The sequence below is a fragment of the Ceratotherium simum genome, chromosome 15 (genome assembly GCF_057802395.1).
Source record: "Ceratotherium simum simum isolate JZ-2026a chromosome 15, ASM5780239v1, whole genome shotgun sequence".
Lineage (NCBI taxonomy): Eukaryota > Metazoa > Chordata > Mammalia > Perissodactyla > Rhinocerotidae > Ceratotherium > Ceratotherium simum.
Genome location: NC_141914.1, coordinates 51,234,335 through 51,247,678, shown reverse-complemented (window position 1 = coordinate 51,247,678; position 13,344 = coordinate 51,234,335). Strand labels below are relative to the sequence as shown.

At 42.0% G+C, this 13,344-nt stretch overlaps 1 protein-coding gene across 1 annotated transcript; it reads left to right on the top strand.

Annotated features, from left to right (window-relative positions):
- The first annotated feature begins 951 nt into the window (after positions 1 to 951).
- On the top strand, positions 952 to 13,195 carry LRRIQ4 (leucine rich repeats and IQ motif containing 4). Its single transcript, XM_004424814.3, has 5 exons — positions 952 to 1,974; positions 7,153 to 7,326; positions 8,099 to 8,237; positions 9,278 to 9,474; positions 12,902 to 13,195. The coding sequence occupies exons 1-5, from the start codon at positions 952 to 954 to the stop codon at positions 13,052 to 13,054; spliced, it is 1,686 nt and encodes a 561-aa protein (XP_004424871.1). The 3' UTR covers positions 13,055 to 13,195.
- Positions 13,196 to 13,344: the final 149 nt, after the last annotated feature.

Genomic DNA, 13,344 nt, shown 5'->3' with positions numbered 1-13,344 from the left:
TAACTTCTACCAAAAAGGAAAAAAAAAAGTTTGCTGAGATTTTCATTGGGATTGCATTGAAACAATAGATCAGTTTGGAGAGTACTGACATCATTTTGTTGAATGTTCTAATCCTGGACATGATTTATCTTTCCATTTAATTTCTTTCTGGGTTGCAGCTTTAGTTCATTTTGATTAACTGCAATTTCAAAGGTTCTGCTTAGGGATCTAAGACTATGAGAGGACAGGATCTCTCTTCTAGTCCAGCCTGCAACTTTCCCTAAGGCGGCTGAGTCAACCCCAGTCTTAGTGCTGAGAACTGACTCTGCATTTGAGGCTCCTCCAGATTCTAATCCACCATGCTCGCCCACACATGGCCATTACAAATTTGGCTGGGTTCTCCTTATCCCAGAAGTTTCTTTGCCTATGCTTGTGGAAGGCTTGCTTCTCTAGCTGCCAGTCCCCAAACTTGAAAATGCCACCAGGCGTGAAAGTGCCCACTGGTCTCTACTTGTTTAGGAAGGGCTAGTCCATCTCTGGAACTTAATTCTTTTGGCCTTTGCATCTGCAACTCTCTGGTGGCTTTAAGGAAAAATACAGTATTTTAAAATATTATTTTTCCTAGTGTTTTCTCAGTGTTTACGGTAAGAGCAATGATCTTTCGCAAGCTTCTACATCTTACCTGGAAATAGAATCAAGGCATTTTTAAAAGCTGAAAATAGATAATTTTTTTTCTTGAGTCAACCTTTTAAGAGAAAGAGGAATCTACACTTTAATTCTTCTCCCAACACGAAACACAAAAACTACATTTTATGTTGTATCATGATGTCAAGCAGTAAATTTAATCAACTAAATTTTAATTTTTTTCTCTTAAGGATACCAAGTCTGGTGGCAGGTAAACTCTAATTTTCTTTTCTTTCTTTTCACAGTCCGTGTTTCAGATTTTGAATCTTTGAACTTGCCATCAAAATAATGGCAAATAACATCATAAAATCAGTAGAACATTCATCTAAAATTCATCAGAAAAGTGATCCACAACAGGTCTCTGATAGAACATTTTTCATCGATGCTTCGAATCAGCGCTTGGTTACCATCCCCTCAGAGATCTTAGAATTAAAAGAATTAGAAGAAGTGCATCTGGAAAACAACCAGATGGAAGAAATCCCCGAGGATATTCAGCATTTAAAGAATCTCAGGATCCTCTACCTGAACAAGAACAAGCTGAGGGAGCTGTGCCCCGAGCTGGGGAAGCTGAGCAACCTGGAGGGCCTGGACCTGAGCGACAACCCCCTGCTGTCCTCCTCCCTCCCGGTCCTCAGCGGCATCCGCACGCTGCGCGAGCTCCGCCTCTACCGCACTCACCTAGAGGCGTTCCCCATCGTCATATTGAAACTCCTTCACCACCTCGAGCTGCTCGGACTGGCCGGAAACCGCCTGAAATCTCTGCCCAAAGAAATAGTGAACCAGAACAAACTCAGGGAGATCTACCTGAAGCAAAACCAATTTGAAGTTTTCCCTCCGGAGCTGTGTGTTCTCTCCAACCTGGAGATCATTGACCTGGATGAGAACAAACTAAGTGCCATCCCAGAAGAGATCGGGAACCTGGCGAGTCTGCAGAAGTTCTACGTGGCTTATAACAGCCTTCCCTTCCTACCCGAGTCGCTGGGCCAGTGCAGAAAACTGTCGGTGCTGGATTTATCCCACAACCGGCTCCACTCCATCCCGCGCACCCTCGCCCAGCTTTCGGAGATGACGGAGGTGGCGCTGAGCGGGAACCCCCTGGAGAAGGTGGCGCGCCTGCTCTGCAGGTGGCCCTCGCTGCACCTGCTGTACCTGAGCAACACCGGCCTGCGCGCGCTGCGGCGCTCCTTCCGGAGGCTCGTCAACCTGCGCTGCCTGGATCTCAGCCAGAACCATCTGGAACACTGTCCGTTGCAGATCTGTTCGCTGAAGAACCTGGAAATCCTGGCACTGGATGATAATAAAATATGGCAGGTACTGATTCCCTTCCTGGCTATGTCATTGTGCTCTCACGGGCTTTTTAGGCTCTAAGTTGGTGTGGTTCTGTGTCTCAACATGGGCAAATTCGAACTGACTTTATGGGGGAAGGTCCAGGTTTAACAAGTATATCCAACAAGGTGATCACTTATATTACTTTTTTTCTCCCTAAATAACAATAGGAATCATAAATAGTAGCTAATATTTATTTGCAGTATGTATGTGCTGGTCACAGGGCTGTGTTTTACATGGATTATCTCATTGAATCCTGATGGTGCTCAGGGCAAGCTACCCCAGGAGGCACCACTCTGGTATGCGGATTATTTCGATCTGAAGACAATAAGGACTCAGAGAACTCAGGAAGAATATTTGAGTTTCCCCTCCCAAACTGCCTAAAGAATTTATTTATTTTTTTTTTTTTTTAAGATTTTATTTATTCAGTTTTTCCCCCCAAAGCCCCAGTAGATAGTTGTACGTCATAGGTTCACATCCTTCTAGTTGCTGTACGTGGGACTCGGCCTCGCGTTGGACGGAGAAGTGGTGCCTCGGGGCGCTCCCGGGATCCGAACCCGGGCCGCCAGCATCAGAGCGCGCGCACTTAACCGCTAAGCCACGGTGCCGGCCCCTGCCTAAAGAATTTAAAACAAAAGATCTGTTTCAAGAAGGAGTTATTATCATGATGACTGTAAAGATAATGTAGGATAGAGGTTACAATAGGAAAGGCACCAAGCCCCTTTTATCAAAAACTCTGTCTCTCCCTGACCACATTATAGATGACCCTGAGAAGAATTGTCTTCCTGCCCTCTGAAGTCCCAGACCACTACCCACCCCCAACACCTTCCTCGCCTTTAGCTACAATACTTAAGCGGGCAACTTAGACAGAGGGATGAGTTGCTCATCTCTGAGTTTCTCCCATGTATACATGTTATTAAACTTGGTATTCTTTTCTCCTGCTAACCTGTCTTGTTAATTATTTGGCCAGCCATAAGAACCTTAAGGAAAAGGGCAGAGGGAGATTCTCCCTCTCTCCCAACAATCCTTGCAACGACTTTCTGATGTGGGTGACATTATCCTCAACAATATATGAGGAAAATGAGGCACAGGGAGCATCCCTAACTTGTCAAGACCACACACCTGTACATAATAGAGTCAAGTTCCAACCCGGAGCTGCTGGGCTCCAGGGTCTATGTTCTTAACAAAGACCACCTCCTAACAGGGTTTCCTTAAACGGGGGATTTCTCTGACACATACCACCTTAGGCCTTAATGCTCCATTCATGGGAAAATTCAACAGATTTGTCTCTAGAGAAACCTTCCCACCTGTGTGCAGGGTGGCATGTTCAAAAATGTTCATCATGATGTTGTTGATAATCGTGAAGTATGGGAGACAATCTAAATGTCAGTCGGTAGAGGAATGCGCAGATAAATCTTGCACATATTTGTAAAATGGAATACTCTATCTGTGCCAAGGTGGATAGATCTCAAAATTGTGATGTTTAGGGCCAGCCCTGGTGGCCTAGTGGTTAAGTTCAGTGCACTCTGCTTCAGCAGCCCAACCTGGATGCAGACCTACACCACTCGTCTATCAGTGGCCATGCTGTGGTGGCGGCTCACATACAAAATAGAGGAAGATTGGCAACAGATGTTATCTCAGGGCGAATCTTCCTCAGCAAAAAAAAAAAAAAAAAAAAAGTGTGATGTTTATTAAAAAGTAAAACACCAAATTGCAGAACCTTTTAATCACACAAAACTACATATACACACACAACACACATATTTTATGGATATTTATATACCTAATAAAAGTATGAAAATATGTACTGGAAAAAAACTCGCTAAATTCCTAATCATGGCTGCCCCTGGGAAGAGGGAGGAGGTGAAGGAAATGAGGAAAGGATCATCGGGGAGCTCAGCTTTAACTGCAGTATGTCATTTTGTTTATTAACGAAAGATTTGGGCAATGGGTACACTCATGTTTGTTTCTTTACTATTTTTTAAGATTTGAAAATTAAAAAGAGCAGAGTTCGGTTAAAAACAAAAGACAACTGTAAAGGGAGAGAAAGGGAGATTTGGAAATCAACAACTGTAACCGAATAAAAGGTCTTTTTCCTGGCCACGGACACCAGTCTCGTGTTCACCTTATGTTATAAAAGTCCTAGGCCTTAAAGGTTTATATTTGTTTTTATCTCTTACTCAATTTTCAATTTCTAGAACTTTGGGGGGTTTTTTGGTTTTCCTAATTGTTATAGAGTTTTAAAACTATCTTTCAGGAAGTAACCGTTTTGGTGGTAACTTTAAGATTTAGGAAGAGAATCTAGGGTTTAATCTCTGCTTAGGTAACAGTCCCCCTTGGAGGGTTTTAGAGGTTCTGTGAGAGGCCTTCTGCCCATCGCCCCAACTATTCCACCGCTGACATAAGAAATTCCTTTTACAGAGGACGAAGTCTGTCATTCTGCAGTTGGAGTGAAAGGCTCAAGATATAAAGTGCCCTTAGGAAGGATAACACATGGACTTAATTCCCACTGAGTCTTAAACAATACCTAATCCTTTCCTGTGAGACATTTTAAGAGATCAGTGTGGAGGAGAGACTCACACACAGATGGCTCCTTAACAAAGATAAGCCTCATCCAGTACCAACTTTTACCACAAGTCAACTGCACTGAAATGTGGTCATGTTCAATTTTGTTATATTGAATATGAAAATCTCTGTATACCATTGCTTAGTATTCTTCAGTTCTTATGATGGTATTTCTGTGTTTTTTGTCTTCCTGTCTCAATTTCCTATCATGCTAATCCCTCCAGTAACCTACCAATGGATTTCTCTCCATAATTACACATGGCCTTTCAGCCAGCTCCTTATCCACCTCCCCACACCCCCTACCCCACCCCTACAAAGATTTACTGGGTGGGTTTCTGGCTCTTGAAGCCTGGCCAGTAGCTTTTTCTTGCCTAGCTGGATGTAAAAATAGCTAACTTTCAGGGGCCAGCCCAGTGGTGTAGTGGTTAAGTTTGTGCACTCTGCTTTGGTGGCCTGGGGTTCGCAGGTTCAGATCCCAGGCACAGGCCTATGCACCACTTATCAAGCCATGCTGTGGCAGGCGTCCCACATATAAAATAGAGGAAGGTGGGCACAGATGTTAGCTGAGGGCCAATCTTCCTCTGCAAAAAGAGGAGGATTGGCAACAGATGTTAATTCAGGGCTAATCTTCCTCACCAAAAAAATAAATTAAACAAAAAATAGCTGACTTTCAGTTGCATCTAGATGGATTTCATTTGTATGGTACATTTCTGTTAAGGGAGAAAACCCAACCTTAAAATGCCCACAGCTCAGTTATAGTGTCAGCAATAATTGTCCTCATCTGATGCTCTGTAGGTTTTCTGTACATCCAGATTTATTTCTACTATACTTTAATATGACTATGAAGGGATTAATGATTGGATCTTGAATATCCTGGGGAAAAAAATCTTTAAACATTCAACGTGCTTTGAAAAAGAAAAGCTAAACCTATGAGCTAAGTAAACAGCAATAAGCATGAAATTACTAGGTTATAATGAAGTGGTGAAATTGAAAAATCTTTTCCCGTTTTTTGAACTGCACTGAATGCAGATGCTTTGTACTGACAGGATCTAAGTGCCTGATAAAGAATTTAGAAATAGCCAAGAAGGAAAACTTAAACATCAGTTTCTCTGGAGATTGACTTGTTCTGATTAAAAAAAGAAAAGTAAATAAAACTGTAAACATTTTATAACATTTTTAGGAAAATGAACCCTCACCCTACATAATAAAGAAAAAAATGTCTGATGGAAGATTCCAGGTGTGTGAGACTTTTACCAATAGGTTATCCCTATAGTGGGATTTCTTTTGACCTATTCACCAATTATTTATCTATTCCGCCCATCTATAGAGAGGTCGGGCTGAACTGAACTCTAGCCATTCTCATGAAAAGTGGGGTGGCAGTTTAGGGAATGGGTGGGAATAAAGCCTGAGGGACCTGTAAGGAGGATTTCCCAGTTAAGAATAAAGCCAGATCAAGGAACAGTGGTTCAGAGGGAGTTAAGCTATGGAGACATATGGCTGGGCTTTTTTCCTACAAGAAAATAGGCATCTCTGTAACATAATAAATAGGGTGATTGTGTCACTATTTTAAAAATGAAATTTTTCCATGTGGTTCCAGAGAACCAGAAAGAGACCAATAGGTGGACATAATAGTGATGCAGATTTTGGCTTGACAAAAGAAGGCAATATGATTAGAGGTCTCCATCCAAGCTTTTCATTCCAGGAGGTGATGTTTAAATATGGGCTGGATGGCTAGCTATGGAATATATTCATCCACCATATTAGAGGGTTAGAATAGAGGATCTTTTGAAAGCCTTCCAACTCTGAAAGTCTGGGAGTCTGTGAATAATACCTGTATAGGGCACATAAGCCTTGGTGTTCACTGGAGGGCAGAATATCACAAGGTATAATCATAATTGTCTTCATTGTTTGCTTCCAACTTAGGTTGCAACTGAAGTTTCAAAATTGCAAGAGTTAAAGCCTTTTAGGGGAAGAGGTCATGTCACTAAATTGATCAGTTCCAATAACTGAATTAATTATGAACATTATAATTGCAATATTACACTAATAACTTGAGTACTTTTTCTTTCAGTAGTGGCAAGAATTTGCTACAGTTCAAAAATCTGCAATAAAGTAGGTTAAAAATTGTTCCAGTTTAAAGCAGTGCATAAACGTGAAAAGCAGAGAGGCTCAGGGACAAAGTGGAACTCCAGACTTTAGATCTACAAGTATAAATACTAAATATGCAAATATATATGCAAACTTTTCATCAGTAGGAATTGCAAAATTGCTCTCTTTTTTAATAATCTGCCTCAAAACTAAAAGCCCAATTTATTTTCTTACTGTTAAAAATAACCATGGCCTGGCTCTGTGGCTTAGCGGTTAAGTGCGCGCGCTCTGATGCTGGCGGCCCGGGTTCGGATCCCGGGCGCGCCCCGAGGCACCACTTCTCCGCCCAACGCGAGGCCGAGTCCCACGTACAGCAACTAGAAGGATGTGAACCTATGACATACAACTATCTACTGCGGCTTTGGGGGGAAAAAAAATGAATAAATAAAATCTTTAAAAAAAAAAAAAAATAACCTTGACCTGAAACTTATCTTTTTGGAATACTTTTAGTTACCTTCAGACTTCAGCTCACTTTCAAAACTGAAGATGCTTGGACTAACTGGAAATCAGTTCTTCTCATTTCCGGAAAAGATCCTTTCTTTAGAGTCTTTAGAGAAGTTATACATTGGGCAAGATCAGGGAGCCAAGCTCACTTATATACCAGAATCCATCAGGAAACTACAGGTAAGCCTCCCCGAATGAGCAGGCAAAGAAGTACATGCCCACTGATTCCTTAAATTGGCTGATATTGAGAAAACACGGCAGTGTCCCCACAGGCTGCACGTGGAATCATCCACACTAGACGTCCAGCTGCAAATAAGCAGTCGTTGTTACACTTAGAGGCTTACTGAACTAAACAACCCTTGGATCCAATAATTTTTCCATAAAGTTCTTATGAAGCAAACACTAGATTCCCATGCTCTCTTTTCCCTGCATAAATGAGAACCACGTCTAATGGCTTAACTGAAAAATAATTTTATTTTATTTTATTTATTTTTTGTGTGTGTGTGAGGAAGATCAGCCCTGAGCTAACATCCATGCTAATCCTCCTCTTTTTGCTGAGGAAGACCGGCTCTGAGCTAACATCTATTGCCAATCCTCCTCCTTTTTTTTCCCCCAAAGCCCCAGTAGATAGTTGTATGTCATAGTTGCACATCCTTCTAGTTGCTGTATGTGGGACACGGCCTCAGCATGGCCGGAGCAGTGGTGCGTCAGTGCGCACCCGGGATCCAAACCCGGGCCGCCAGTAGCAGAGCGCGCGCACTTAACCGCTAAGCCACGGAGCCAGCCCCAAAATAATTTTATTTTTTGATGATGGTCCTTTGAATAGGTTTTCCTCTTTATCCCAATGCATAATATCCCCATTGAAAGAGCATGGGAACTCACAGGTGATTCTGGTTATTATAATTCATTTATCAATGTAAGGATCATTATGGCATACTCTCATGTTATTCAGAGCCTTAAAGAGCTGTATATAGAGAACAATCATCTGGAGTACCTGCCTGTGTCCTTGGGATCAATGCCTAACCTGGAAATTCTTGATTGCCGCCACAATCTGCTTAAGCAACTTCCAGACGCCATCTGCCAAGCACAAGGTGAGGAATCTTAGTAGATCCACAGCCTAGCAGAGTTTGAGGCCAGCATTTGTCATGATGAAGGCTTCCTTGCTTTTACTAAAGGCCAATCTCACTGTTTAGAGAGCTTAGACCTACCCCATTACCTCCTTGCAGGGCTCATCAGTGTCGTGGGGAATGCCAAGTGCCTGCTTAGTACAGCTAAGAGCCTCACAAAGGCAGTAAGATTGTTTATTGGAAATTGAAAAGAAAAGTAAATCGCAACTGGTAAAAAACTTAGCATTCATCTGTATAGTCATTACACCACCAACAATAATTTACTGAATACCTACTATATGCCAGAATTTGTAGTTGAGGGTCTTGCAGTAAATTTGCATTAGGTCGCTAAATCACTTGAATGAAAAAACTATTGACCCAGAGTGGAGAAAGCAGCAAGTGGGAACTTTTGGAGCTACGTGATTGACATGAAAAATCATATATGATTCATATTTAAACACCCAAACATTTTCCACAAGGCTAAACCATTCTTTATTTGTACATCCATCAATCCATTCACCCACTTAACAAGCTTTTGCTGAGCTCCTACTGGGGCCATGTTTTTAAAAATTTTTTGGCCATAGTATGCTGAATTTTCAGGTTTATAGATATGTTTTCAAACTATGATTATTCTTCTTTAATGAAAGGAGGTTGAAGGAATCTAAATGGAAGCTGTTGCCTATCCACAAGACATTCAAATATTAGAGGCTAGAGGTGGGTGTACAGTACTCCTAAGTAGTGCTCCCGACCATATGTTTTCATCCTGTCCTTGGTGCCTGGGAGGAAAACATTCTCAAAATGTTTTAGGGTTTACTATTTTCCTGTGTCTACCACTTATTTACACTGGGTCCAACAACTTTGAGTTGTTATAAAAAAGAGAACTTGGTTTGCCTCATTAAATCTGATGTCTATTGTTATATGGCACAGCAAGAAACAAACATGTCAAAGGGATTGAACTGAGGAAAACACATTTTAATTTTCCTTGTTTTGAAGATAAATCCATCATTTAAAAAAAATTTTTTCAGCTTTGAAAGAATTACTCCTCGAGGACAACTTGCTCACCGACCTTCCAGAGAATTTGGATAGTCTCATGAATCTAAAGGTTCTGACACTGATGGACAATCCCATGAAAGAACCCCCAAAAGAAGTGTGCACCGAAGGCACTGAGGCAATATGGGCGTACCTTAAGGAAAAAAGAAAAATGAAAATAATGGCAACAAAGGTAAAATCAGCAAAAATTCTGGATAACACATTTACAGTTGCTTTGGAGAGGGGTTAGTGTCAAACACATTGCAGATGATCCTATGGGGCTGCTCTCTGCACATCTATACTTTGTCTTCCTTGAGAGTAGAGACTCTTATTTACTTTTTATCCCCAAGGCTAAGTGAATTTTTGAACATCATCCCAGCATCTTTATCTTTTATGTCTCTTATCTCTTTATCAGATAAGAAGCCAACAAACAGGCAAAAGAAACCAAAACCTCAAATCCCAAAATGATCTAAAATTCTTGGACTATTCACTGGAGTGAAAAGGTTATATTAACAAAGTCAGTAAGATAAGGCTGAAAAATTAGAAATGAAAGCATTTATGGAGCAGAGGTCTAGAGACCAGAGTTCTGCTCTGCCACTAACTAGGATCAAAGGGCTACGAGCCCTGTCACTCTCCCCTTGCCCACCAGGCCCCTGGAGATGTCAGGAAACCCCAGACAGACCAGGGATGTGTCCACTTCAGTCAATGTTCAATATTCTTTATTCAGCCGGTCCAAGCCAGTAGGACCGGCTGCACTAGTCCTCTAGTGTCCCTACTCCCGCGCCTGCTCCTTCTACAATATCACCTTCCACTCAGCAGTCAGGCTGATGCTGTTCAATATAGCATCTCGGATCTTGCTACTCCTCTGCTGAAATCAACGCTTGTCCAGTTTACCTGGAGTAAGAGTTAGTCTTTGGTCTGCAAGATCATCTGTCAATGGCCCTCAATCGTATCAGACCTCACAGCCTCCCTTTTATGATAATTATTACGTGATACCTCCTTTACTCTTCTGAAATTAAACTCATAAATAATGTAACCTCCCCCAAATGCATCATTTTAATAAATTAGCATAATGTCCAAGCTGTAACATAAAGGAAAAAGAAAAGTAATTTATATTAAAATACTTATTTAAATATGGATATACTCAAGAACGACTACACTGGAAGAATGACCCTGGGATGGAGTCCCATGCTCTAGCAACTGAGCTAGACAGGCACTTGAAGAATGAAAGTAATACTTTTTGGATATTTCCTAAAAGCATTTTGAAAAACCATGTACCCTCTTGCACATTTTAAAATTGATATTTAAAATTTTTTACCACTAAATTTAAATCATTGCAAAAGATTTACTTGCTAGTGAATTTTATTTTATTTTATTTTATTTATTTATTTTTTTGTGAGGAAGATCAGCCCTGAGCTAACATCCAGGCTAATCCTCCTCTTTTTGCTGAGGAAGACGGCTCTGAGCTAACATCTATTGCCAATCCTCCTCCTTTTTTCTCCCCAAAGCCCCAGTAGATAGTTGTATGTCGTAGTTGCACATCCTTCTAGCTGCTGTATGTGGGACACGGCCTCAGCATGGCTGGAGAAGCAGTGCGTTGGTGCGGGCCCGGGATCCAAACCCGGGCCGCCAGTAGTGGAGTACGCGCACTTAACCGCTAAGCCACGGGGCCGGCCCCTCTAGTGAATTTTAAATATTGACATCTTAAAATAGAGCTGTTAGATCAACACTTTAAATGTATCCAATGGAATCTGAATACCATTTTGAGTTGATATGTCGGTCAACATCAATTTACAAAATACTTGAACAAGCTCTTATTTTACAGGCAGAAATTTCATGTCATTTCTTTTTCTTCTTGAACATTCTTGAATTTCCAGAATGCCTCTAGAGGACAATACTGTTCCCTTGGAAGATCACCATCCTAACTGATCTGCTGCTTTCACTCCCCATCTCGTCTTTCCCGTTTTCACTTTACTTCAGTCACAAATGGCATCCTCAGTGTTTTTCCAGGGCCCGAGCATGCTCCTGCCTCAGAGCTACCACTGGCTCATCCCTCTGCCCAGAGATGCCTCCCACAGATATGGACAAGACTCCAACCCTCACTTAGTTCAGTCTCTGCTCATATATCCTCATACCTGCTCTTGATCCACCTTATATAAAACAGCGAACTCCCTCCCCCCCATTCATTCATTCAACAAATATTTATTGAGCTTCTACTATGTGCCAGGCACTGTTCTAGGCACTGGAGGACATCAGTGAACAAAGCAGACACATATTTCTGTTCTCATATTTCTTAAAGTCTAGTGGGAGGGGAATAAAAACATGAACTGTAAAACATAGAATTATATACTATGTTAGAAAGTGATAAGTGGTATTGGAAAAAAGTTCAAGCTAAGGGGAACTGAGATTGCCAGAAGTAGCATGTGGGTGAGTGTGTTGTGGGGGTTTCAGTTTAAATGATATGGTCTGGGTAGGCCTCATGGGAAAGATGACTGCCTTAGTTGGCGCAGGCTACCATAACAATATACCATGCACTAGGTGGCTTAAACAACAGAAATGTATTTTCTCACAGTTCTGGAGGCTAGAAGTCCAGGATCAGTGTGTCAGCATGGTCAGTTTCTGGTGAGGGCTCTCTTCCTGTGTTATGGACTGCTACGTTCTCACTGTGACCTCACATGACAGGAGAGAATGAGCTTTCTGGTGTCTGTTCTTATAAGGGCACTAATCCCATCATGAGGGCCCCACCCTCATGACCTTATCTAAACCTAGTTACCTCCCAAGGCCGTGTTTCCAAACACCATCACATTGGGGCTTAGGGCTTCAACATATGAACTGGTGGGTGAGGATGACACAATTCAGTCCAGAGCAATGACAATTGAACAAATACTTGAAGAAGTGGAGGGGCGAGCCATCTGAATATTGGGAAGAGTGTTCCAGGCAGAGGAAGCAGCGAATGCAAAGCCCTAAACTAGGGCTGTGCCTGGTGTGTCTGAGCAGCGCGGAGGCCCCCATGGCTGGAGCAGAGGGAGCAAAGGGGGAGGGTAGTTAAGAAGTCAGGAGGGAGGGGCAGATGAGACAGGGCCTTGTAAGCCATTGTAAGGACTCCAGCTTTTATTTGGAGAGAAATGGGAAGCACTGGAAGGTTCAGAGTGTACTCCTAGAGGAAGGCTGTTCCTGAGTAGGTGGGAGGGAGTAAGATGTCGGGAATAAGGAGCACACACGGTCCAGTAACAAGAGGGAAGGCTGGGTACAGGCACTCCCGGTTCCCCTTACTGTGCACTGTGATCTCCATAGCACCCATCACCATCTGTCACAGTATACATTCATGTGTTCATTGTCTCTTCTCCTCACTGGAACGTAGCTCCACAAAGTCAGTGACATTGGTATTTAACTGCTGTTTCCCGAATGTCTAGTACAGTGCCTGGCACATAAGAGCACTAGATACTTTTTAAAAAATTTGCCTGGATGACTGGCCAATAGAGAAAGAGAGAAAATACGGTTTAGCACTCTAATCACATTCCATTCTCCAAAACCTTAAAGCCACTACCGGAACACAGACGCCACCATCTCCAGTCCACAGTGATACCAGCTGATGCTGTTTGGGTTTATCTTGTTTTCAGATTCAGGCATGGTGGCGTGGAGTGATGGTACGGAAGGGACTTGGGATATTTGAAGAACTGCTGAAATTGCAAAAGAAAGGCAAGAATTCTCCAAAAGATAAGAAAGGAAAGAAGGATGTAAAGGGAAAACCTGTAAAGGAGAAGAAGAAATAATTCTATAAATTAATGAATTGACGTAACTAACTCTGATGGATTAAGAAGGCAAAATATCTAGGAATTGGATGCCTACCACACTAAAAATATTCAAAGAATTATGGTTATGTATGAAAATAAAGATTCTTACTTTAACTGAAATATTTATGGTTCTTTTTTTTTTTTTTTGTGAGGAAGATCAGCCCTAAGCCAACATCCGATGCCAATCCTCCTCCCTTTTGCAGAGGAAGATTGGCCCTGAGCTAACATCCCTCCGATCTTCCTCTACTTTATATGGGACGCCGCCACAG

What these genes read in the sequence shown, in the direction of transcription:
- LRRIQ4 (XM_004424814.3), top strand. Translation starts at nt 952, where the DNA reads ATGGCAAATAACATCATAAAATCAGTAGAACATTCATCTAAAATTCAT. An exon ending in AATCCATCAGGAAACTACAG is followed by an intron (nt 7,327 to 8,098) that starts GTAAGCCTCCCC and finishes CATGTTATTCAG; the next exon opens with AGCCTTAAAGAGCTGTATAT. An exon ending in CGCCATCTGCCAAGCACAAG is followed by an intron (nt 8,238 to 9,277) that starts GTGAGGAATCTT and finishes AAATTTTTTCAG; the next exon opens with CTTTGAAAGAATTACTCCTC.